Source organism: Natrix helvetica (genome assembly GCF_964273705.1).
Source record: "Natrix helvetica genome assembly, chromosome: 2".
NCBI classification, from domain to species: domain Eukaryota; kingdom Metazoa; phylum Chordata; class Lepidosauria; order Squamata; family Natricidae; genus Natrix; species Natrix helvetica.
This window is the reverse complement of record NC_138552.1, coordinates 185,038,063-185,061,220: the sequence shown is the minus strand read 5'-3', so window position 1 is coordinate 185,061,220 and position 23,158 is coordinate 185,038,063. Positions and strand designations below refer to the sequence as shown.

The window sequence follows — 23,158 nt, the reverse complement described above, 5'->3', positions numbered from 1 at the left end:
ACTGTTATTAATGTGGTTTGGAAGTATGAATTTTTAAATTCTTAAATGTTAAAAAACCCAACAAAAGACAGCTAATGGTCTGTTCCATTTTAATGAAGAGATTTCTGTAAGATAAAAGATCACTGGTGAGATTTGGAATAGATTACCCATCTTTACCTCTAACCTTAACAAAAATTACAGCAACACATAGCCAATATGGGCTGATCTAGGAAGCTGAGTATTAATTCTAACTAGAACAGAGAACCACATGGGAATTCCAGATATATAAATATTATAATAAACACTATACTAAATTAGGAAGTAAAAAATATACTAAGAAACTAAGAAAAAGGTGTTTTGTTAAATTATGACCATGTACTCAAATACATGTCATGTATTCCAGTATTTGAGAGGTTGCTACAAAGAGTAAACCTATTTACCAAAGCACCTGTAGGCAGGACAAGAAAAAATGGACGGGAACAAATCAAAGAAAGAAGCAACCTGGAACTGAGGAAAAACTTCCTAACTGTGAGAACAATTAACCAGTGGAACAGATTGCCTTCAGAAGTTGTAGGTGCTTCATTATGGGATGTTTTTAAGAAGACACTGGACAGTCACTTGTCTGAAAGGTTATGGGGTCTCCTGCTTGTCTAGGGAGTTAGACTAGACGACCTCCAAGGACCCTTCCAGCTCTGTTCTGATTGACTGAATAAGACCCCCTGTCTCTCTTACTGTAACGCTGCACAGAAAATGCTTGAATGGAAATACTGAGTAGAATTAGAATTAAGAGTTTCTTTAGTTCTTTCCAGTCCTGGCAGAGACTGACCAACCGATCAATAGTGAGTGATTCTGGGAGCTGTTATGCCATAATATCTGGAATGTCACATCCTTGCCCCTGAAATTTGATGGGGATTCAAATATTAATGCTCAATTTGGTAGGTATGTCTGAATGCATGTACTTTCTATATATGTAAATAAACTTTACATCACATACATTCCCTCAATCTCCAGTGAACTGCTTTTATATCTAATTATACAAATATTAATATTTATTTATACAAGTTTTTACTAAGATGAAGCAGAATGAACACGTGAAACAATGTTGTCGTCCCTTTTGATTATTGTAAAGGAATTTAGAGATGACCCAGAGGAAAGTATGAAACAACCACTAAGGGTGGATTTGCGGAAAATATTACATACTGCAGAGACTGAAACAAGAGTAAGAAAGAAACTCAAAATTATTCTACCTTGATTTTGTTGACAGGCTTTCAACATTTTGATATTATAACCTACAACAATAAAGTAGCATTTCTGGAATCTCTGCAGTGTTTGTTTTTGACCTAATCTATCTTGAAGAGCTGACACTTTTCAGCATAACATTTTATAGTGTCACAGGTTACACACCATTCAGTCACCAAAAATGATACAACATGAAAGAAAAATAGCACCATGAAACAATGAATCTGACTAAGGCATAACATGGCATTATTAGAGTAACTATTCAATATGAAGAAATTCCTGGGCATATTTTAAAGTACTGTAAAAACTTTGAGAGTGACTAACAATAACAAATTAGACATATGGAAAATTTTCCAAGAAGATATGCTAGATAAGATGCAGCAGTCAAGAAAGCTCCTTCCTATTACCACCTGTTAATCTCTGGTGTGAAATTATCCACTACTTCAGGTTAGCAACAACAACAAAAACCTGAAGCCAAATTAATGGAAAAATACAGCAATAAAGCATTTAATAAGGTTTTAATCAGAGAGTAATATAATACAAACCCAGTCTTCTGAATTTTTTCCCTTTTCCCCAGTTGTTTCTTCTAGAAAGCGTGTTGGTAACAATGAAAATAAAACTTTTTTTTTCATCTAATGTTCTTAACGTATGGGTTGAGTACATTCAACTTTGCCTTTCAAACTGAGGACTTTTTTGACAGAAAGTTCTTTGAGTTGGTAATAAGGTTTGGGTATGTGGTTATATGATCAATCATTACTTACAGTTTTTCCAAATAACATATTTGTCTGAATTATTCAGCTTCATTATGGTATCCAATTTTATATATAAGTAAATTATTTTTAATTAGACATATGGAATGCCTAGGCATAGCAATAGATAGATAGTAAATAGATGGATGGATTGATGGGCAGACTCTACCCATCCTATACAATCTGACAAGAGAGGCATGTTGTGTGTACCATTGGACAAGAAGTGTCGGCTGGTGGGTCCTTGAGCAATCTTTTGTGCCATGATATTCATCCTCTGGAATCACCCCTTCTGAGATTAGGCTGGCCCCTACTCTGCTGACCTTTCATTTATTTTAGAATTGTATACATGTTTTACTTATTTTAAAATTGTGCACTCTTTTTTTCTAAGGGACTTTTACAGTTTATTATTACTTCGAACAAATCCTTTATAAATAAATGTATACATCTGAGAGGGAATGAAGCACTTCTTTTTTACTATTTGTTTATAAAGTTTTAGAAACTTTAGAAAAGCTTCTAGTTTTATCTTTACATTTACAATAGGTCAACCAGTCCAGCTTCGCCACCATTTCTTTTCTGAAAAATGCTTCCTGAGGAGACACCCATAGAGAGGCATCATCGTAGAAAGCAAGCAAAGCCCTTCTGAAGGACCCATTCTAGATGAGAAGCTTATTTAAATCTAATTATCTTTGACTCATTTGTAAACCTTTTTAGAAAAAAATGGCTTAGAAGAATATAAATGACTGATGACTGAATCAAACATAGTAGAACTTGAGCCTTTGACCACTTATTGGAAACTTTGTCAGTTGCCTATAAAATAAAGATATTAAAACCAGTGTTCCAATTATTTATAAATATCTTTCTATAGATTTTAAAAAACAAATCTAGCTTTATTATATCAACTCTCCTGTGAAATGAAGCAGGTCTACAAATGTTTCCATTATCCATTGGTATCTCATACTGGCCTTATTCCCCATACTCACAACTATTATTGTTATTTTGTCCTTAAAGTTATTGCTTGGATTTGCTCATTCTTTAAAATTACATCATTTTGATTATTGTTGTGTAATCGTGGTCTAGGTGTTGTAAAGTGAAGTCTTTAGGTAAGAATATCTTTGTATCAGCTTATATGAATGTAAATAATGAATGCATGGCCTGCCTTTGAAAATATTTGAAAGTTCTTGTTGATGAACCTGCAGTTCTATTAAATGAAACAGGGCAACTTGATTGTATTAACTGCTTCATTTACATGTCTATATCAAAATAATGATTAGAATCTTCAAAGGAGGGGCAGTTCAACAAGCAGATGTTGTTGATCTACATTTTTTTAGCATTCCTCATTAGAGATCTTGCTGGTTGAGAGTTGCATCAATATATTGGAGTTTAGCAATAGGTGGAGGATCACAGGTTCCTCAATCTGGAATAAATTTGGATTTAGTCACGATATTGACTTTTCCTGACCATACTAAGTCAATTGGCATTTCTTTAAAGCCCTATTTTTTTGTGTGCCATTGCCAATAAAGTTAGATAAAGAACTCCCATGGAGAGATGCATCTCAATTGTAGTCCTTTCTTTTTCTCAATTGTATCAATCTTCTCTCGAAGAAGAAAAACCACTTAAACACAATGTCTCCCCCCATTTCTAAAGTGTACAGCTGGCCAGAAAGCTACCGTGATCCCCCCCATCAGTTTCCACCAGAAGTTATCCACAAACTCAATACTATTTTGATGCCAAGCACAGGCCTAAGATCTGACTAAAAGAGACCCCGGGGCTCTAACACCTCAGCACAACCATATTCTCAATAACTTTCTCTAACAATGGAGGTTGGAGACAGGACAGAAATTGTCCAATATGGACAATCTCTTGATGGCTTCTTAATAAGGGGCCAAACTACTGCCTCCTTAAGTATTAGCAGTACTGCCCCATCTCAAGGCTGATTTCACAACTGTATGTCACCTCTCAGGAAACCTACCTAATTAGTTGATAACCCAAGATAACTTTCTCGAAATGAATAGGATCAAATTCCCAGGTAGCCAAGCAAGAACGGGTCTCAGTCAACTCCATGGATCAACTCCTCATGATCAAATTCAAGTTTTGAGTGAATTCAAATTATCTGATAGATGCCTAAAATGTAATCCTCACAGTGGTCCTACAAGTGAATCTCCACTTTTTCCTTGTCGAGGAGGAACCAAGTCACTCTAAACAAAGCAGTTTGAATGGCTGTCTGTGGGTGCAATAAGAGTGAAAATATACTGATGTTTTGCTGCTCTTACTGTCATAAAGTATGCGTTTAAACAGTTTGTTGTTGTTAGTTGCAAAGTCATGTCAGATCCATTGCAACCCTATGGACAATGTTCCTCCAGGCCTTCCTGTCCTCTACCATCCCCCAGAGTCCATTTAAGCTCACACCAACTGCTTCAGTGACTCATCCGGCCACCTCATTCTCTGCCACCCCCTTCTTCTTTTGCCCTCAATATTTCCCAGCTTTAGGCTCTTCTCCAATGAGTCCTTCCTTCTCATTAGGTGGCCAAAGTATTTGAGTTTCATCTTCAGGATCTGGCCTTCTAAAGAGCAGTCAGGGTTGATCTCCTCTAGGACTGACCCGTTTGATCGCCTTGCAGTTCAAGGGACTCACAGGAATCTTCTCCAGCACCATAGTTCAAAGCCCTCAATTCTTTGGCGCTTAGCCTTTCTTTATGGTCCAACTTTTACAACATACACTGCAACTGGGAAAACCATAGCCTTGACTAAACACACTTTTATTGGCAGGGCGATGTCTCTGCTTTTTAGTATGCTGTCTAGATTTGCCATAGCTTTCCTCCCCAGGAGCAAGCGTCTTTTAATTTCTTGGCTGTCGCCATCTAATGTGATCTTGGAGCCCAGGAAAATAAAATAGTTTGGCTCGTGCTTAATTAGATTCACTCTTTGTTGGTTCTCCAGAACCACTCTAAGTGTCTCTTCTCCATTTTATCTCCCTCATCTCTATTGTAAAACAAGGAAAGCCCTGAGAGCAGAGAAAAACCACAAAGATGTGATCCAAAACCTCTGCTGTCTTATCTTTGTAAGCAGTAATTAAAATTTTACATGCACAATTCACCAGGCCTTCAGGAACAACCTCAAACTCCTGCTTGAAACTCAGTTGAGTCCTGCAGGTGGCTGGGGCTCACCTTGAACAGGAAAGGGTTCTTCAAGTTTGCTTATAACTTTTTGAGAATTAGGAAATACTTTTCTTTTACTCTTCAAATAAAAAATGTGCAACATCTAAAAGTAATTACAAATATTGTTTTAAAAGTGACACTCCTTAAGTATGAAAGAGACAATGCCTCCTTTAAAGGTCTTTTCCCACCATGAAGTTCAAATGTGATCCTCTATCTTTGAGTTGGCAAAAACTATCAACATGGAATTTGTTGCCAACAATTCCAAATCCTTGTCCTGTTTTGTTGCCTCTTTCCTGATTTGCTGCTAAATTGTGCCATCCTGATTATTCACATATAGTGCATGATATACAAATTTACCAGTTGAACACTCCGCTGTTGCAGTCCTCCTTCTTCAGTATATTACCAGATGGTGGGAAAGACATCTGCCAATCATGACATTGTAGCAGGAATGAGGTTAGTCTAATTGCATGGAGTCCCATCCATCATCTCTAGATTTCTTGTGCATTTGTTTCTATGCCTCAACTTGTCACAATTCAAATTAAATAAAAGCATTTTTATAAAACCATTGTTCGGATTCACAAATGGATTTGAATCACAAGCAGCAGGTTTATTTAAGATCTCAAACCTTTTTCATTTTCCTTATTGTGTGTGTGTGTGAGAGAGGGGGGGGGAGGGAGGGAGGGAGCAGGGAAAGAGAGAGAAATTCCATCACTCACCTGTTATGCCATTTGTGCCTCATCTTGCACCACTTACAATAATGCTTGTATTGTTTAGTCTAGTATTATTGTGCAATTCTTATGAACCATCACTTTCTACCATTCTATAAAATGGAGTGATGAAATGTAAGTTTGACTCAAAGACGGGGGACGCTAACATAGGAAAATAGATTGCAAGACTCTTAGCAACTCCTGTTGTTAGCCCTACAAAACAAGATGAGAAGCGAACACTGGAAAGTGTTACTTATATTCAGATTGGCTATAGTAACAGAATCTTATAAATCTGACTGTCCTTCCTGTCTACCTGCTTTTATATATCCTGTGATGTTGCCTGCCTAATCTTGCCTACTTTGAAAGGCTGGCAAATGATGATATCCGCATTTGCTATTGTGTTATATAGGTAGTCCTCAACTTACAACAGTTCATTTAGTGTCCATTCAAAGATACAGCGGCACTAAAAAAAGTGACTTGTGACTGTTTTTCACAGTTACAACCTTGGCAGCATCCCCATGATCATGCGATCAAAATTCGGATGCTTGGCAATGGGTTCATACTTATGACCATTGCTGCGTTGCAAAGTTATGCAATCCCCTTTTGCGACCTTCTAACAAGCAAACTCAATGGGGACGCCAGATTCACTTAACAACCGGGTAGCTAACTTATCAACTGCAGTGATTCACTTAACAACTGTGGCAAGAAAGACTAACATGGGGGCAAAACTCACTTAACCAAATGTCTCATCAACAGATAGGCTCAATAGGTCTTAAGTTGAGGACTACCTGTATAGAAAGACACGCCCTTGTTGCAAGAAACCATCTGCAAATAGTCAGCACAGGACCACTGCTTTGCAAATGTAAAAGAATCACAGAGAAGGAAGCATCCACACGTCAGCCTAAAATAGCAAAACACACCCACTATGGACACCTAATTTCATGTCTGCGTAAGCTGTAAGGTAACAAATTTTGCATATAGCAGGTATGATTGAAGGCTGTTCTTAGAGGAAAAACACTATTTAAACACCAATACAACTAAAAATGACAAGCTTTTTTCACCGATAGGGTGGAGTTGAAATGATGGCCATGACTCAAACATGCCCTGGGAAAAAATATATATCGCAAGGGCCTGATGAGCTATAATTAGGACATCATCTAAAATGGTTGTAATTACTTGTATTAAAAGTGCTATTAAAATACATCTCAATTAGAACCATTTAATAAAATGGTGTTCTTGGTCAAACAAAATAAGCACTGCAATACCAAATAATATGATTTTAATGCAGGCTATCACATTAGTATGTGACATGATGTGTAATAAACCATACCACACCTATTATACATCCTGTGGATAAAAAATAATAATAGAATAATAGAATTCTTTATTGGCCAAGTATGATTGGACACACAAGGAATTTGTCTTTGGTGCATATGCTCTCAGTGTACATAAAAGAAAAGATACATTAGTCACGAATCATAAGGTACAACACTTAATGATAGTCATAGGGTACAAATAAGCAATCAAATCATACTAGGAAACAATCAATATAAATCGTAAGGATACAAGCAACAAAGTTACAGTCATACATTCAAATTTATTTATTATTATTTATTTATAAGTGGGAGGAGATAAGTAATAGGTACAATGAGTAGATTAATAGTAATAGTAATGCAGACTGAGTAAATAGTTTGACAGTGTTAAGGAAATTATTTGTATAGCAGAGTGATGGCGTTCAGGAAAAAACTGTTTTGTGTCTAGTTGTTCTGTGTGAAGTGCTCTATAGCGTCGTTTTGAGAATGGAAAATTGTGCTGAAAATAGTTTTACTTTCTAAACTAGAATCTCATTAATAAGGAAGAACTTAAGCACAGAAGCAACTTAAAGTATATTAAAGCTACTAACAAAATTGATGTCATCTCATAATGATGCATAAATATGCTGTTTGCACCAAAATGAGAAACCCTACAAGTTCTTGTATTAAAATAATGCTTGAATATATATCTTAAATGCATAGCTTGCTTACTGTTATACCTTGAATATGTTGCTTAATGTATAATAATGTAATATAATTATCAATCCATAAACATAATATAATATTTCAACCCACAAATCAAAGATAATGTATAATAATGTAAAGTGAGGCATAACGTTTATATGCATAGTAAAGTAGATAATATAAACAAAACTTTAGAAGATGTTTAATAACCATGTTATTAAAAGCTACAAAACTTTACTGCTAAATCATTCTGAAACATTTCTAGAATCTTAATTGTCAATTCATCCGAGTAATGCTTGAATTTTAAGAGCATCATAAGAACTCTAGATACCTCTCAGCACAAAAAGTAATCCTTTCTGGCAATCTTGGTTACCTTTGGAAAAACAGTCTGCTACCAACCAGCTTTTTTGCTCACTCGTATATGACAAGATGGGAATTGTAATTAATGCTCTATGTCATCTCCAAATGTGGCAGTTTGGGAGTGCTCTTGCAGTCATGTGATCAAAATTCAGATGCTTAGGAGGGTGCTGTAAACCACCTAATTCCTCCATGAAGGTGATTTCCTTGGGAAACCTGGGGGTGATGGCTTCATGTGGCCAGCAGTTGCCTTGTGAAGGACTCGGGTGGGCGTGCATCAACAGCAACAGAAGCAAACAGTCAGTGAAAATCAGCTGGAATGCCAGGAATTTTAGAGTGCCAGGTGTCAAGTCAGGATGGGAATAATTGGAAAAGGGGGATGACGTTGCAATGGCACTATGTGCGATCTTGGTGCTCCGAGATCGCAGTCGATATTTCTGCCGCTGGATGGTCCATTCGGACCTGAACCATCCCGCAGAGATGGTGATTGAGAAGGGCACTTCCTGTTGATCTCAGTGACACCGCAATGTCCCTGAAATATCCAGGAATAGCCTTTTTTTCCAGCGATAGAAATGCAACTAATGAAGCTGCTGAAGTTGGGACAGCTCCGGAACGGGAAGAAAGAGAAAAGAGAAAGTGTGTCGAATTGGTGAGGAAATGTTATTGTTAGAAAAAGAGACTACCCCCCCCCCCCCAAAAAAATAAGTTAAATTAAAATTGAAGATAGAAGACTGTAAGCAGTGAAATTAATCTACATTAAACTTAGTGTGTTATCCTGTTTTTAATTTTTTTTCATGGATGGAATTTGTGCAAAGGCTCCCTATTTTTAAAACTGAATGGATTAATTTTTTCTTCTTCTTTTTTTACTTTTGCTTACACCTGTGGATTAAAATTTGCCCTTTTTTATAATGCTTGATTGGATTGATTGGATTGTTTTTGATCTCCATTTAAGGGTTTTTTCCTTTCTTAAACTTGGAATATAAAGAAGATAATAAGAAGGATTATAAAGTGGGTTGTAACAACAGGAGGAAAAGGTTAGAGGCTGGAGGCTGGATACATTGTTTTTCTTCTTTGATCACTTGAGATTCAAGGTTCTTTCAGTTTGTTTACTGAGAGTGATAGTAGGAAGAGCACAAGTTGTTTATACATGTGTTTTTTCGGAGTTCTATCACTGGCTATTGGAGGGAAGACAACATTTTGACTTGAAAGATAATAAATGAACCTGTTTGAAGTTTACTAAAATAGCCTTGAATCCTGTAGTGGCAGTGCCTGCAAAATTGGAACAATGGCGCAACAGGAAAAAGAAACTGTAACATTGCAAATGATTATGTTTGAAATTCAAAATCTATTAGTTGTGACAGAGAGAATTGAAAAGAGATTGGAGAATATGGAATGCAAAACAGAAAAATTTGATGGAAAAACTGAGGATGTTTATCAAATGAAGAATGTGGAGGACAGAGTTCAAAAAATGGAAGAAAAAAATGAGCAAAGAGATAAGAAATCTGTGGATACTGACAACAAAGTGAGCGTGGTTGGTAATGGCAAGAGAGGAATATGGAAAGGGGAGATAGATGGATTGGAACTCTACCCCAGACTTCAAAGCACAGAAGAAGAAGAAAAAGAAAAATTGATGGAGATAAGGAGATAAATCTTTACAGAAGCACCAGTGATAACGAAAGATAAGCTGATGGAAAGAGCAGATGCTGGGTTTCGAGCTTTTATGAGATATGAAAGGAACAACATGTTGCAAAGAGAGGTTCACACAAGATTTATTAAGAAAGTAACTAGAATATTAATGCTACAAATGGCAGGATATATATTTTGTTTGTTTAAGGTGGTAAACATTTATTACAAAAAGCAAGGATGTGGTAACTGCATATTTCATTGCATTATTTGAAAAACTGAAAGTAGTCTTAATCTGGTTTGCCAACAATAGAAAACATTGTGCATTACTGTTCATTATGAACTATAATGGTTGCACAAACAGTTTTCAATATCTGACATTTTGTGCAAAAAATACTGAACAGAAATAAAAGTAACACAAATACTATAGTTTTTAAACAAAGAATGCAGTATATTTCAATATGTAAATTAATTGTGTTGAATTATTGCATTGGTATTTCAGGTTCTGATTTTTAATTACGCATTTAAAATATAGAAAAGATACACACAAAGTCTTGATCAACGTTTTAAAGCAAGTCCCAATTTTTTAAAAAAAATTTTTAGTCCAAAATATCCACAATATACTGTAGATTTATAGTACAGTACATTTTGGATTTTTTGGTACCGTGTTTTCCCGAAAATACAACCTGTCCTGAAACTAACGCCTTGCCACATTTTTCACGTGGGCAAAAATATAAGCCCACCCCTGAAAATATGCTCCCTGGACAAACCCCTCCTCAGGCCAGGCAGAGCACCGCTCACCGACCTAGCGATATCCTGAAGGCGCCAAGTCACAGGAGCCAGGGGAAAAAAGGCACTCATGTTGCTTGGCGCCTTCAGGATACCGCTAGGTTGGAGAGTGGCATTCTGCCTGGCCGGAGGGGGGAGTTGCTGGGCGGCTGCTCCCTTGCGAACTGGCTCCCAAAGAGCTGGGCACAGCCTCAGGGGCGAAGCAGCCATGAGGTGACCACGCTCATGAGCAGCCGCTCGGCAAACCCCCTTTCCAGCCGGGCAGAGTGCCATTCACTGACCTAGGGGGTATCCCTAAGGCGCCAAGGCACGTGGCCCTCTGCCTGCTCCCAGCTCCCGCGGCTTGGCACATCCGGGATACCCCCTAGATCAGCTACCCCCAGAGCTCTGCCCGGCTGGAGAGGGGGGTTGCGTGAGTACTTGTTCCGCCACCCCGCGCTCTGAGCATAACTTGTTCTCCGGCTTCCAAACTCCAAAACCCGGCTGCCGAGTCTTCCAGCAGCAGCCACTCTAGGAGTGCGCTCTATGGTTGTGGCCTGGCTGCTGGAAGACACTCTGTCCGGAAGACTCTCTGTCCAGCAGCCGGCCCACAACCATAGAGCGCACTCCTAGAGTGGCCACTGCTGGAAGACTCAGCAGCCGAGTTTTGGAGTTTGGAAGCTGGAGAAGAAGTTATGCGGGGAGCGCGGCGGGGGCGGAACAAGTGCTTGCACAACCCCCCTCTCCAGCTGGGCAGAGCTCCATGCACTGACCTAGGGGGTATCCCGAATGTGCCAAGCCGCAGGAGCTGGGGAGCGGGCAGAGCGCCACGTGCCTTGGTGCCTTAGGGATACCCCCTTGGTCAATGAATGGCGCTCTGCTCGGCTGGAGAGGGGATTTGCCAGGCGGCTGCTCGTAAGCATGGTCACCTCATGGCTGCTTCACCCCTGAGGTTGTGCCCGGCTCTTCGGGAGCCTGTTTGCAAGGGAGCAGCTGCCCAGCAATCCCAAAACAATAAGCCCTCCCCCTATAATAAGCCCAAGGCCATATTTCGTGGGGCAAAAGAAAATAAGACCCTGTCTTATTTTCAGGGAAACACGGTGTTAGAGAAGACTCCTGAGAATACTGTGGACATCCAAGAAAACAAACCAATGGATCATGAAACAAATCAACCAGAGTTCTCACTTGAGACACAAATGACTAGACTCAAACTTTCCTATTTTAGACTCATTATGCAAACATCAAACTCTCCTGAAATGATTCTAATGATGAGAAAGCTGGAAGGAAAGAGAAGAAAACGAAGAGTAGCCTAGTGGATGGACTCAGTTAAAGTGACAATAGGAACAATGTTAGAAGATCTGAAAGTTCAGTTTACAAACAGTTCACTATGGAGAAAATCTATCTATGTGGAATTGAAAACAACTCGAAGGCTCACATCAACAAACTGATCATCATGTGACTTGCATTATAATAAATTAAATACAGATAAGTAAAAAATTTACTTGCTGCATGAAAAAAGAAAGAAACAGAAAATATACTTTCTATCCAACCAAGTGTTCCGAAGAGAAAGTCCATTTTAAAGTCTTTCCCAATTATCAAAATATTCTGAAAAGCATTTACCTGTTCAGATGTTTCACACAGTAAGCTTCATATTAAATGTCTCTTATTGCAAAGACATGGATGCCATATATTCCAGATCAACATGTTGTACATATGCATGACATGAACAAGGTAGGAGTCTTCAAACTATAAAAACAACTGCTTAAATGTTTATAATTCCCACTTCCTGTTAGATCTGAGCTGAAGACATGCATAATATAAAAATGCAGTTCACCAAGCCATACAGGTTTTGGTATTATGAAGTGGCAGATGATACATATATAGATGAGCTTGCAGTGAAAGAATCAACCTTTATCCTGCATGCTTCATTTGATCTGCTGTCTCCTGTTTTCAAAGAACTACATTTTGAAAAGCATTACAAAGTAGTTTGTATGCTTGTTATTATATTTACGGCTTAATTTTCCAGCAAAAAGCAAATGACCATTGGCTTACCTGAATGGTCGTTCTCTAGGCGCTGCGGGAGTGTCCAAGCATGAGTTAACTTCAGCTTGCTGCCCAAGGACTGAGTTTAAATCTTTAGTGTAGTCACGCCTCCTGCTCCCTTTGGAGGTCAGTTTGAAAAACGAGGAGGTGAAGTCCAGAAGGATGTCAAAGAAGGTGAACTATTTCTTCAGGAGAGGTGATTTGGCTCCTCCAGATTACCCCAGGGTGGGGTTGGACACTCCCGCAGTGCCTAGAGAATGACCATTCAGGTAAGCCAACGGTCATTCTCCTAGGCCCTGCTTGGAGTGTCCAAGCATGGGACATACCCAAGCTATATAGTCCCAGGGTGGGAATCAGAGAGATCTATTTGTGCTGGAGCTGCCAGGACCCGTTACAGGACTCTCCTCCCAAAAGAGGCCTCCGCAGCTGCAAAGGTGTCCAATTTGTAGTTACAAATAAATGGGGATGGCGAGATCCAAGTCGCTGCCCTGCATATTTCCTCGATGGGCGCCTGTTTTGCCCATGCAACTGAGGTCGTGGCGCTCCTTGTGGAATGGGCGGTGATGTGAGGAGGAACCGGCGAGGCCTGATGTTCATAGGCCAGCTTTATACAGGCACGTAGCCAATGTCCAATAGTTGAGGAGGAAACCTTCCTGCCCATCGAAGCTGGCTGGAAGGAAACAAAGAAGGATTCGGACTTGTGGAAGAGCTGTCCTCTTCCTGAATATGCGTATTGCCCATCGTACGTCCAGCTTTTACCAAACCCGCACCCTGGGATGTCTGGAATGCAGGCAATAGTCAGGGAGAATCACCTCCTGCGTCCTGTGAAATAAGGTGTTAACTTTTGGGAGGAAGGAAGGGTCAAGACAAAGAATGACCCTGTCTGGATGCACAACGCAGAGGTCCTCCCTGACCAATAGGGCTGCCAGTTTAGAGATTCAGAGGGCCAAAGTGATTGCAATTAGAAAGGCAGTCTTAAATGATAAGTGGCGCAAGGTAATGGAACGAAGTGGTTCAAATGGAGCCAAGGTCAATGTCTGCAGAACAACTGCCAGGTCCCAAGTCGGGTACCGGTGGACTGTCGGGGGATGTAAGTTGGTAGCTCTCTTCAGGAAGCTGCGAACCCTGGGATGTCTGCTGAGTGGTGTAGAATCGTCTCTGGACAAGATGGTGGCCAAAGCGGCCGTCTGCCTCCGAAGGGTGTTGGGGGCAAGCCCCTTGTCCAATCCATCCTGAAGAAAATCAAGAATTTGTGGAATAGTTGCTGCAGTGGCGACAATTTGACGTGGCAGACACCAGGGTGAAAAGGCAGTCCAGCTACCGTCATAGATGCGCACTGTGGAGGGACGTCTGGATGCCTGGATGGTGCGGATGACCTTGTCCAAGAAATTGTCTTGCCTCAGGAGGTCCCCCTCAAGTGCCAGATGGCCAACTGGAGTCCAGGTGCTGAATGGCCCGATGCTGAGATAGATCTGCTACTGAGGAATGCACCAGCACTTGGTCACTGATAGGTCGACAAGGTTGGCAAACCAGGATTGTCTCGGCCACTGGGGCACGACCAGCAGCACTTTGGCACCTTCTAACAGGATCTTCTTGATCACCTGGGGAATGAGGTTGAGAGGCAGGAAGGGGTAAAGAAGACCTGGAGGTCAGGGGTATTGGACGGCGTCCACCATTCCGCTCCGGGGCACTGGAATCGTGAAAAGAACCGAGGAAGCTGCGTGTTCAATGAACTCACAAACAGATCTATCCGGCTTTTTGATAACAGCCAGCAAGACCTTGCGCCTATCCTTGGACTCAATTAAAACTGAGTCCAAGGCCTCCCCAAAAAGCTTGCTGCCATTGAATGGAGCAGAAGCAAGCTTCCACTTTGCCTTCACGTCCACCTGCCAGTGACGGAGCCACAGCAGGCAACATAAGGTCACATTAGAGGCAAGGGCTCTAGCTGAGAATTTGGTGGCATTAAGCAAAGCGTCGGCCGAATACTCGATCACTGTAATTATTTTGTTCACATCTTGGCGTGACCTAATGTCGCCAGCCGGGAGATTGGACAGCAATTTGCGCAGCCAAAATTGGGCCGCCCTACTGAAGTAGGAAGAGGTGGAGAAAGCCTTCATGGCCCACGCTGAGGCCATATGAGTCTTGTGGCAGGCCTTCTCCGCCTTCTTGTCCTCAGCTTTGAGTCCTTCCAGCAGGGCAGTTGGGAGGACCGAATTCAAGGTTAGGGCCACTATGAGGTCATCAACCTGGGGGAGCTTCAGGAGATTCTCCATGCCAGCTTCCATAGAATAAATCTTCTTATCCACCCTGCAGGGATTAGCCATGGAGCCCAGCTGGGTCCATTGACATTGTATAATGCCCAGGAATAACTGGGGAGCTGGGACCAGCTCCTGAGGAGGGGTGGTTTCTTTGAACAGCCCTGCACCTAGATCCTAAGATTCAGGTGGTTGGCTTATTGCCCTGTTCGGTAGAATTCTTATCAGATTGCGTGGGAAGCCCCATCTGAATAGAGGAGCGCTAGCCTTGGTAAGAATGGCCCAAAACATAGAGGGCTTGAATAACTCCGAGAAAGCGGGAAGGTCGGGGGGTGGATTCTTGTCCTCTGACAAATCCGGGGCATCCTGACTGCCCTTCTCCGCGTCAGATGCTTCGCTGACGGCCGAGGAGGCAGGAGGGGAGGCCCTGCCTGCTTGCTGTAGGGAATCAGCAACCCTCGCTTTGGCTTTGGTTTGGCCTGGGAGAGGTAAGGTGAGGCCCAATTGCTGGATACCATCAGCAATCCCCTGAGAGATAGCCCTTGCAAATACCTCCTTCATAGCTGGGGATAGCTCATGAGCGGAATCTTGGTTCTGGGGCATATCCCTAGCTACAGGCCCAGGAGGAGGAATTTCCTCTTCCAACAGGGAACAAGCCTTCTCCATGTATTCCTCCTCTAGAGACCAAGGACTTGGGACATGCCCTATAGGGGTTAGAAGAGAACCCCAAATCACCTTCCTCTACTACAGATGGAGATTCTTCTGATGGAAGATCTAAAATGGAGGGGTTAGCAGGAACCTCAGCAGGTGGAGGGAGATCCTTTTCAAGCCCCTGGTTGCCCTGAGCCTTCTGAAATTGTTTTTCTAGGGCTCTCTGGCGCCTCTCAGCCAGCCTCTCTTCTGCCTTGGACACCTTCCTTGTCTTGAGCTGTTTGCCTTTAGTGGGGCATGCTGAACTAACACCCTTGGATTGGGCTTGCTGCGTTTATTAATAGTAGGCCCTGCCTGCTCTGCAACCTTCTCCACACTCTGCTGGCCATGGTAGAAATTCTAGCCCCCAAACCTCATTATCCAGAAAAGGTTGCTTGGAGAAAATGGAGTCTCAAGTTGCGATAAATTCCTGAGGCAACGGCTCCAGCAGGTGATGCAACAACAAAATGGCACCAAGAGGAAGCTCTTAGGGCGCTTGCAGATCCACGCTGGTAATATGAAGACAGGGAATGGCCTGGAAAGCAAAACTCCCTGTAGCCGGAAATCAAGGTCTTCAGGGGAGGGGGAGACCTGCCTGGAGGCCCAGAGCACTTGACTAACACCCTTCCCAGCGGCGATCTGCTAAGGGACCAGGTTGCAGCACAGACAAGGAGAAAAAAGCAGCTTGGATTTAAAGCACACACTTTTTTTCTCTTCCAAAATGGCCGCCACAAGCTTGGAGCGACACCGTACTGCCATCGGTGATCTGGAGTGCTCAGTAGCGCCTCTGGAACTAAGAGGGGTCCTCCAACAGCTCGCAGGGGGCTCCTGACTTCCCTACTTGGCCCCTAAGCTTGCCAGCGGCCGCTGATAAGTCTCCCAGTGCTGCCATAACCGCGTGGAGGCGCAGGAGGCTGGAACGCTCCAAGTAGCCTGGTCCGTGTGTGAGGAAGGCTAATTAGGCAAAATAACTTCTTTCAAGGGTAAAACAAAAAAACTTATCTAAAGCTACAACTGTGGAAACAAAAGTAAAAAAGGCTACACTAAACTAATTAGGAGAAATCCAGCTTGCTATCCAAGGACTGGAAATCCCAAATACATCCTTTTAGGGTGACTGAGTTTTTCAAACTGACCTCCTAAGGGAGCAGGAGGCGTGGCTACCCTAAAGATTTAAACTCAGTCCTTGGCCAGCAAGCTGAAGTTAACCCATGCTTGGACACTCCAAGCAGCGCCTAGGAGAAATAGTCAGTTTGGCTCAGCTCACAGTCTATGATATAAATATTATTTACGTGAAGATTAAACATTGTAAAAAGAAAACTATCGTACAACCTTACCTATAAGATAATTACGCATACTCAGTTTCCATACTAGAAGAGAAATAATTGGTACACTTCTTGCCTTTTTACTGTCTGACATATTTATAAGAATAACATGATATGAATACAAAAAAATGTTTTCCAATATACAGTACAGATTTAAGCCAACCCAATCAATTAACTTCATGGGGATGAATAAGAATAGACATTAGAAAGATAATATACAATTCCTCCATCTAAATCTATCACAATAATTTATTTGTGCGAAAAATACATATAGAAAAAACATTTTTAAAATTTCCCGTATATGTAACTCAGAAAAATGAATTTTTGTACTTTGTATTATGCAAATGAAAAAAATGGCTTCTTTGGTTTCTGTTAAAACAAGTTATTTCAGAATTTAGAATATGTTGAATGATTTTCTTTCTACAATAAAATGTAGTACAAATACTTTTAATTGAATCTTACCTTTCTAAATGAAGCTGGCAATGTAGTCGAAGATATTGAATCCACTGAGATACCATAAGGATACTGTGAATTTTGTGTTGGAACCAGAGGTTGCTGTCTTTCCTGAGTAACATACTGCATATCAGGCATGTCAAAATAGCTGAAAAATAGATTAAAGTTTTGCTTTAAGAGAAGCTGGAATATTACATTGAATTATATAAAAGACAATGTGTTTATAAAGTTTTTTGAAAACTCAAGTAAGAGCATGAAATTACTCACCACAATGCCTATAGGGTAGTTAAAAAGCTGTTATTAGGCAGTTTATGTTCATTAGTTCTTTAGATTATGCAGATAATTCAATCCACTGAATTACAGAAATTTCCCCAGTTTGTTGTTGGTCTCTTCCTCAATGCTGTACACTCTCCTCTTTCTGTCTGCATAAGGAAAGCCCTATCTAGATTCCATAATTTAAAGAAGTTAGGTTGATGATGGGAAGCACTAGCAGAACTTTCCCATGGCAGTATCAACCTAATGAAATTTCATTTGTAGGGAAGTCTGCCAGACCTACTGATATTTAGAAGGCTAGTTAAAACCAAAGCAGTTCCCTGAAGTTTATCCCTGCAAAGATAAAAGTGTTGGCATAGTCCCAATTTTAGGTTAGACCTAATATGGCAGAAAATATGGGATAAAGCATGAAAAAAAGATAATGCCATATGGGGAAAAAATGGAAGAACATAATGGCAATCCCCTTGCAAATTATAGAAGAAAGAAACTTTGGTGTGCCATAAAGAGAGCAGGGGTAGAGCTTGAATCGAAGGGGAGATAATCTAATCTGAAGATGATGTATAGAATGAAACAGCATATACTCAAATTAAGCTCTATCAGATGCTTGCAATTGTTTCATAAAATATATTTGTTCTCTTGGCATTAAAAGAGTCTGCTGTTTGGTTGGTTGCAAACTACTTTTCATCATGTTTCTCAGGGACAGATGACATTAGAAGATAGAGCCCCAAGCTACTTTTTATTTGAATTGAGTTTTCCATCACAGCTTGAAGGCAAAGGGCAGAGTTCACTATTCCCTTTCCATCACTATTCATAGATTCCAATGAAACCCTAACCAATGACTCCCCAGGCTGTTCTTGAATCTGTCCAGATTTTCTTCTCTCAAAAATCTTAAGCCTCCACACTACGTAAAATTATTTTTAGAAGCTGCTAGTGCTTCAACAGTTTTAAGGTATCTTTAGTGACTAGTCATCTTATTTCTGAAGATCTTTCACTTTTGATGAAACAGCTTTGGAACGTAGAACGTAGAATAGCTATCCAGCTATTTTTCTATTTTCAGGAACTATTTTGATTTTGATTGTTTTTGACATTGCATGCCATCTATGTACTTCTGGATTTGGGTGGCCCCCTAAAATAAATAAATGCATACCTTACATACATATCAAACAAAAATGCAGACTATCTGTGTGTCTGAGCAGTTAGAAGCTTCTGAATTTCTTCTTACAGGACTTAACTGAATTGTATACGACTGACTGCTATAGTTCTGATTTCACTGTCTTTATGATAAACGTTGCTTTTCTTTAGTTAATTATTTTAAATTAATGCAGCACTTCAATTTCTATTTTGTTCTTTCATATTGCAAAAAGCAAACCTATAGTTATTTCTAACTTCAATCTTGTCAGATATTACATGCCCATGCCTGATCATTCCTGATATTTTGTTTTCTGTTTAACTTAATGGAATGTTACAAAAGAATTCTGTCTGTTTGTCCATCAGCAGACTGTCTGAATAGCACAACATCAAATTTGGTATGGGAGAAGAAGTCAGCAAAAGAAAGTTGGACTATGAAAATTAGTCTGTTCGGGCAAATGGGAAAAAATCCAGAAAATGTTCCCTCTTTTACAATGGCAATTGAGCAGAAATGCTGCTCACTAATCCAGAATTAGCCCAAATCACTTTGATCATGAGAACAAAAATGGAATCATTAAGGGATAGAAAAGAATGCAAGAAGCCATGCTCCGCATGTTTTACCATCATGTTAATTAATCAAATATTTCTATTACTTTCAACTCAGCTTTGCAAAATGTGGTTTATTGACCGGAAGAAAGAAATCTTCAGGTAAGAATATTTTGGTGGGAAATATCTCCAAAGTAGAAAAAAGTTGTACATGAGTTGGCATATCAAGGAGAAACCTTCTTTTCATCATAATTTTCTTTGGAAAAATTTAGCAGAACAATCCTTAGGATATATAGCAAGGAAGATTGAAATCTTCAAAGATTTGGTAAAGTCTGCCACCTACTGAATTGATTGTACTAAGCACTCAGTATTTAAGCCATGGATTTTTTTTAAATAGAAAAGGGTAAAGTAATGTTCATTATATGATATATAAAATTAATTTTTGCTATAACAAAATAAGTTAAATGGAATATATAATATTAAGCCTGCATTGCAGCAATATAATACAATAAACTGAAATGAAAGTAAATTTTAATAAATGAATTAATATGTGTTTTATGGTATTTTTGAAGTTAGGTCTTGGAGGATAGTATCTTTCCCTGCACTATTTTTTATGTTTATTGAAACATAATTGTGCTTCAAATCTACATCTACATCTACATCTACACATCTATACATCTATATACATCTATACATCTATATACATCTATACATATATACACATATATACACATATGTACATATATGTACATACATACATACATACACACACACACACACACATATTTGTTTTTGTAGATTTTCACGGGTGTAGGTATGCTGGTATGCTTTATATATATGCTGGTCTTGTATTCGGGTCTTTTCTCGTGTAAGATTGAGATTGTCTTGACAACGTTTCGGTGAGGTCCCACTTGCCATCTTCAGGCTGGTGTTTTTGGCTTTGTGCTTGTGCGAGTATGGCATGGTCAGAGCTGTTGTCTTTCTATAAATCTTGGTGTGTGTGTGTGGAGTGCTGGCTTTGTTGCTGTAAGTGGGTTGATTGGTCGTGTGGCTTTAAGGTGCTGGACATGAAATTAATTTTGAAGGAACCAGGTTAATCTCCAAAACAGAACACTTCAACAAGAGAATAATTATGGAAGCTATCGAAATAGAGAAACACCCCCACAACATGAATAAACGTGACGATACCTCCCACCTACCAGACATCTGGAAACCAGCCCTAGTCAACAAATGAGCCCCACCCACCACCCAGGCCGTTACAACACAAAACAACAATAGACACACAGCCAGCACCAATCAGCACCAATCTACCAATCATGATACAACCACACAACCAATCATTCCACTTACTGAAACAAAGCCAGCACTCCACACACACACACACACCAAGATTTATAGAAAGACGGCAGCTCCGAACACATTTTAAGCTCAAAACCCAGCCTGAAAATGGTGAGTGAGACCTCGCTGAAATGTTGCCAAGACAACCTCAATCTTATCTAAATCCACTTAGAGATTTAGGAATGCAATGATGGTCAGAGTGCATCAGCAAAAAAAGAAACTAATGCTCTCTTCATATTGTGATTTGGCTTGAAATCTGATTAAATGATTCTAGATCAGTGTTCTCAACCTGTGTGTCGGGACCCCTTTGGGGGTCGAACGACCCTTTCAACAGGGGTCGCCTAAGACCATCAGAAAACACATATTTTCAATGGTCTTAGGAACCAAGACACCAATTTTATGGTTGGGGGTCACCACTACATGAGGAACTGTATTAAAGGGTCACGGCATTGGGAAGGTTGAGAACCACTGCTCTAGATAATCTGTAGAATTCTCTGCGGCTGAAGCCTAATCACCTCTCAAACGTGTCCTTAAAAAGGTGGATAGTAATCATTCAGAATCAATGGGTCCAGCTACGAACAAAGAACATAGAATAACAGCATGAAGGGACCTCATCTAGTCCAATATCCTGTTTGAACTTTATACCATTTCAGACAAATGGCTTTTTGAAAGAGTCCAGTGATTGGGCACCTACAACTATTGAAGGCAAATTGTTCCACTGGTTGATTGTTCTCCCCATTAGGACATTTCTCCTTAATTCTCAGTTGCTCCTCTTCTTGATTACTTTCCATCCATTACTTCTTGTCCTGCTTTCAGGCGCTTTGGTTAAAAAAAAAAAGCCACAAACACACACATATGGCTTCTTGAGGAAGGAGCACACCACAATACAATAAAACAAACTTGCTATGAAAAAAAAACAATCCTTTCTAGATTCCATTATTTGCCACACGGTGGCATCGCATGCCTTCATAAAATGAGGCTTTACATCTGCTGCTTTAACCAGATGTTTGTTACTGTCTTCCATTGTAGGACTGTCACAATGCATTAAATGTTACAATTCATTGGGGTTTGCCGGGGGAGGGAGGGAAATTACACTTTCTAACCAGAAAAAGTCCCCTGAGACTGTTAATTGCTGTGTGAAATAGTAATTGGAATGTTTTGTTTGTCATGTTACATGGGACAAGTGACACAGCTTTCCTATTCCCAGGCAATTTTAAGAATATCTCGTGAATTTTTAAAGGTGCTCTCACATAGCTGTAAAAAGAAGAAAATATCTTCCTTGGTTGTATCTTTTAAATGACATCTATTCCTCCCCCACCCCCAGCTAAAATCTTACTTTCATGTGATGACATATGACTACAATACTGCCATGGGATTTTCACTAAAAGGCGTGTGCATTCTTAAAATTGTCTGGGACAGGGAGAAGCTTTAATTGCGCCTTTGAAGTTATGCATTCAGTGAGTTCTTGATTTTGCTGACTGATTTATATATATAAAAATGTCTTTCCAAGATTACCTCTGCAAATGTACCAACCTTGTAAAATAAGCTTTTTCACTTCTTCAATCAGTTAATATTATTTACTGTCTCCCCAGAGTTAATGATTTGGTATTGTATGTCACTTACTTTCAAAATTAACGGTAGTTTGCCAGACAGCCGTTGAGTGCTGACACAATATACAGTAAAAGCATTAAAAAAAAGATATCCCTATAAAAACAATGCCAGCATTCATGTGAAAAAGGAGCAAAAAAAAAAGTGTGGGTAGATGCTGAGCAAGCTTCTTACACAGGCTGTTTAGAGGCTTACTGAGATTTTGGTAAAACCACCTGCTCTTCCAGAAAGGTGCTCCCTGAACAATGGCTATCTGATAAGACAAATTATACTGTAAATGGCTTTGTAAGAGTCAAATGAGTAGTCGGAAACTAAATAACTCATGGTCAGCTGTACTAACTATAGTGAAAGCATATCTGGCATTAATGAATATTTGTGAAGCACAATTAGCCAAACAAGAGTAAAAACAACTTTAATAAATACTGCAAAATAAATACACAGCATTGTTTAACACCACACCCAATTGATGCAACCAATTAGGTGGTAGAATTAAGAATACTTTAAAAGTCATTGTATTAATGATTTTGCTAAAAATCCGGTTATATTAAAACATGCACACGCAGCATTTGTATATAATGCTTGCTCAGGATGCACATTAAGATGAAAGTTAACCACACTTTATTGTACTTTTGTCTTTTTACCCTGAAAACAAAATAACTCCGGTGTTCACTGATATCAAGAAGAGAAATATCATAATCATGTAAATCAATTATTTTATTTATTTATGTTGCTTGTGCAAATGAATGCTTGAGGCTCTGTTTAGAGATGTAATAGCCTCTTTATTAATTTGGGAAAGGTATACAGTTAAATAACAGAGTCTCAAAGGTGCTTTTTCAAGAGACAAATGGGTTTATTCATAACATAAAATAATAAAATTAGATATCTGTAAGATGAAGAGTTCATCAAGTTGGCTGTTATAAAATGTACA

The 23,158-nt window shown here is 39.8% G+C and overlaps 1 protein-coding gene across 1 annotated transcript in view; it reads right to left on the bottom strand.

Annotated features, from left to right (window-relative positions):
* The window catches only part of CRYBG1 (crystallin beta-gamma domain containing 1), a 128,016-nt gene that overhangs the window by 60,904 nt on the left and 43,954 nt on the right, over positions 1 to 23,158 (bottom strand). The window contains exon 2 of the mRNA XM_081941261.1: positions 17,347 to 17,485. Coding sequence (XP_081797387.1) covers positions 17,347 to 17,485 — 139 coding nt within the window. The remainder of the gene's footprint in view (positions 1 to 17,346; positions 17,486 to 23,158) is intronic.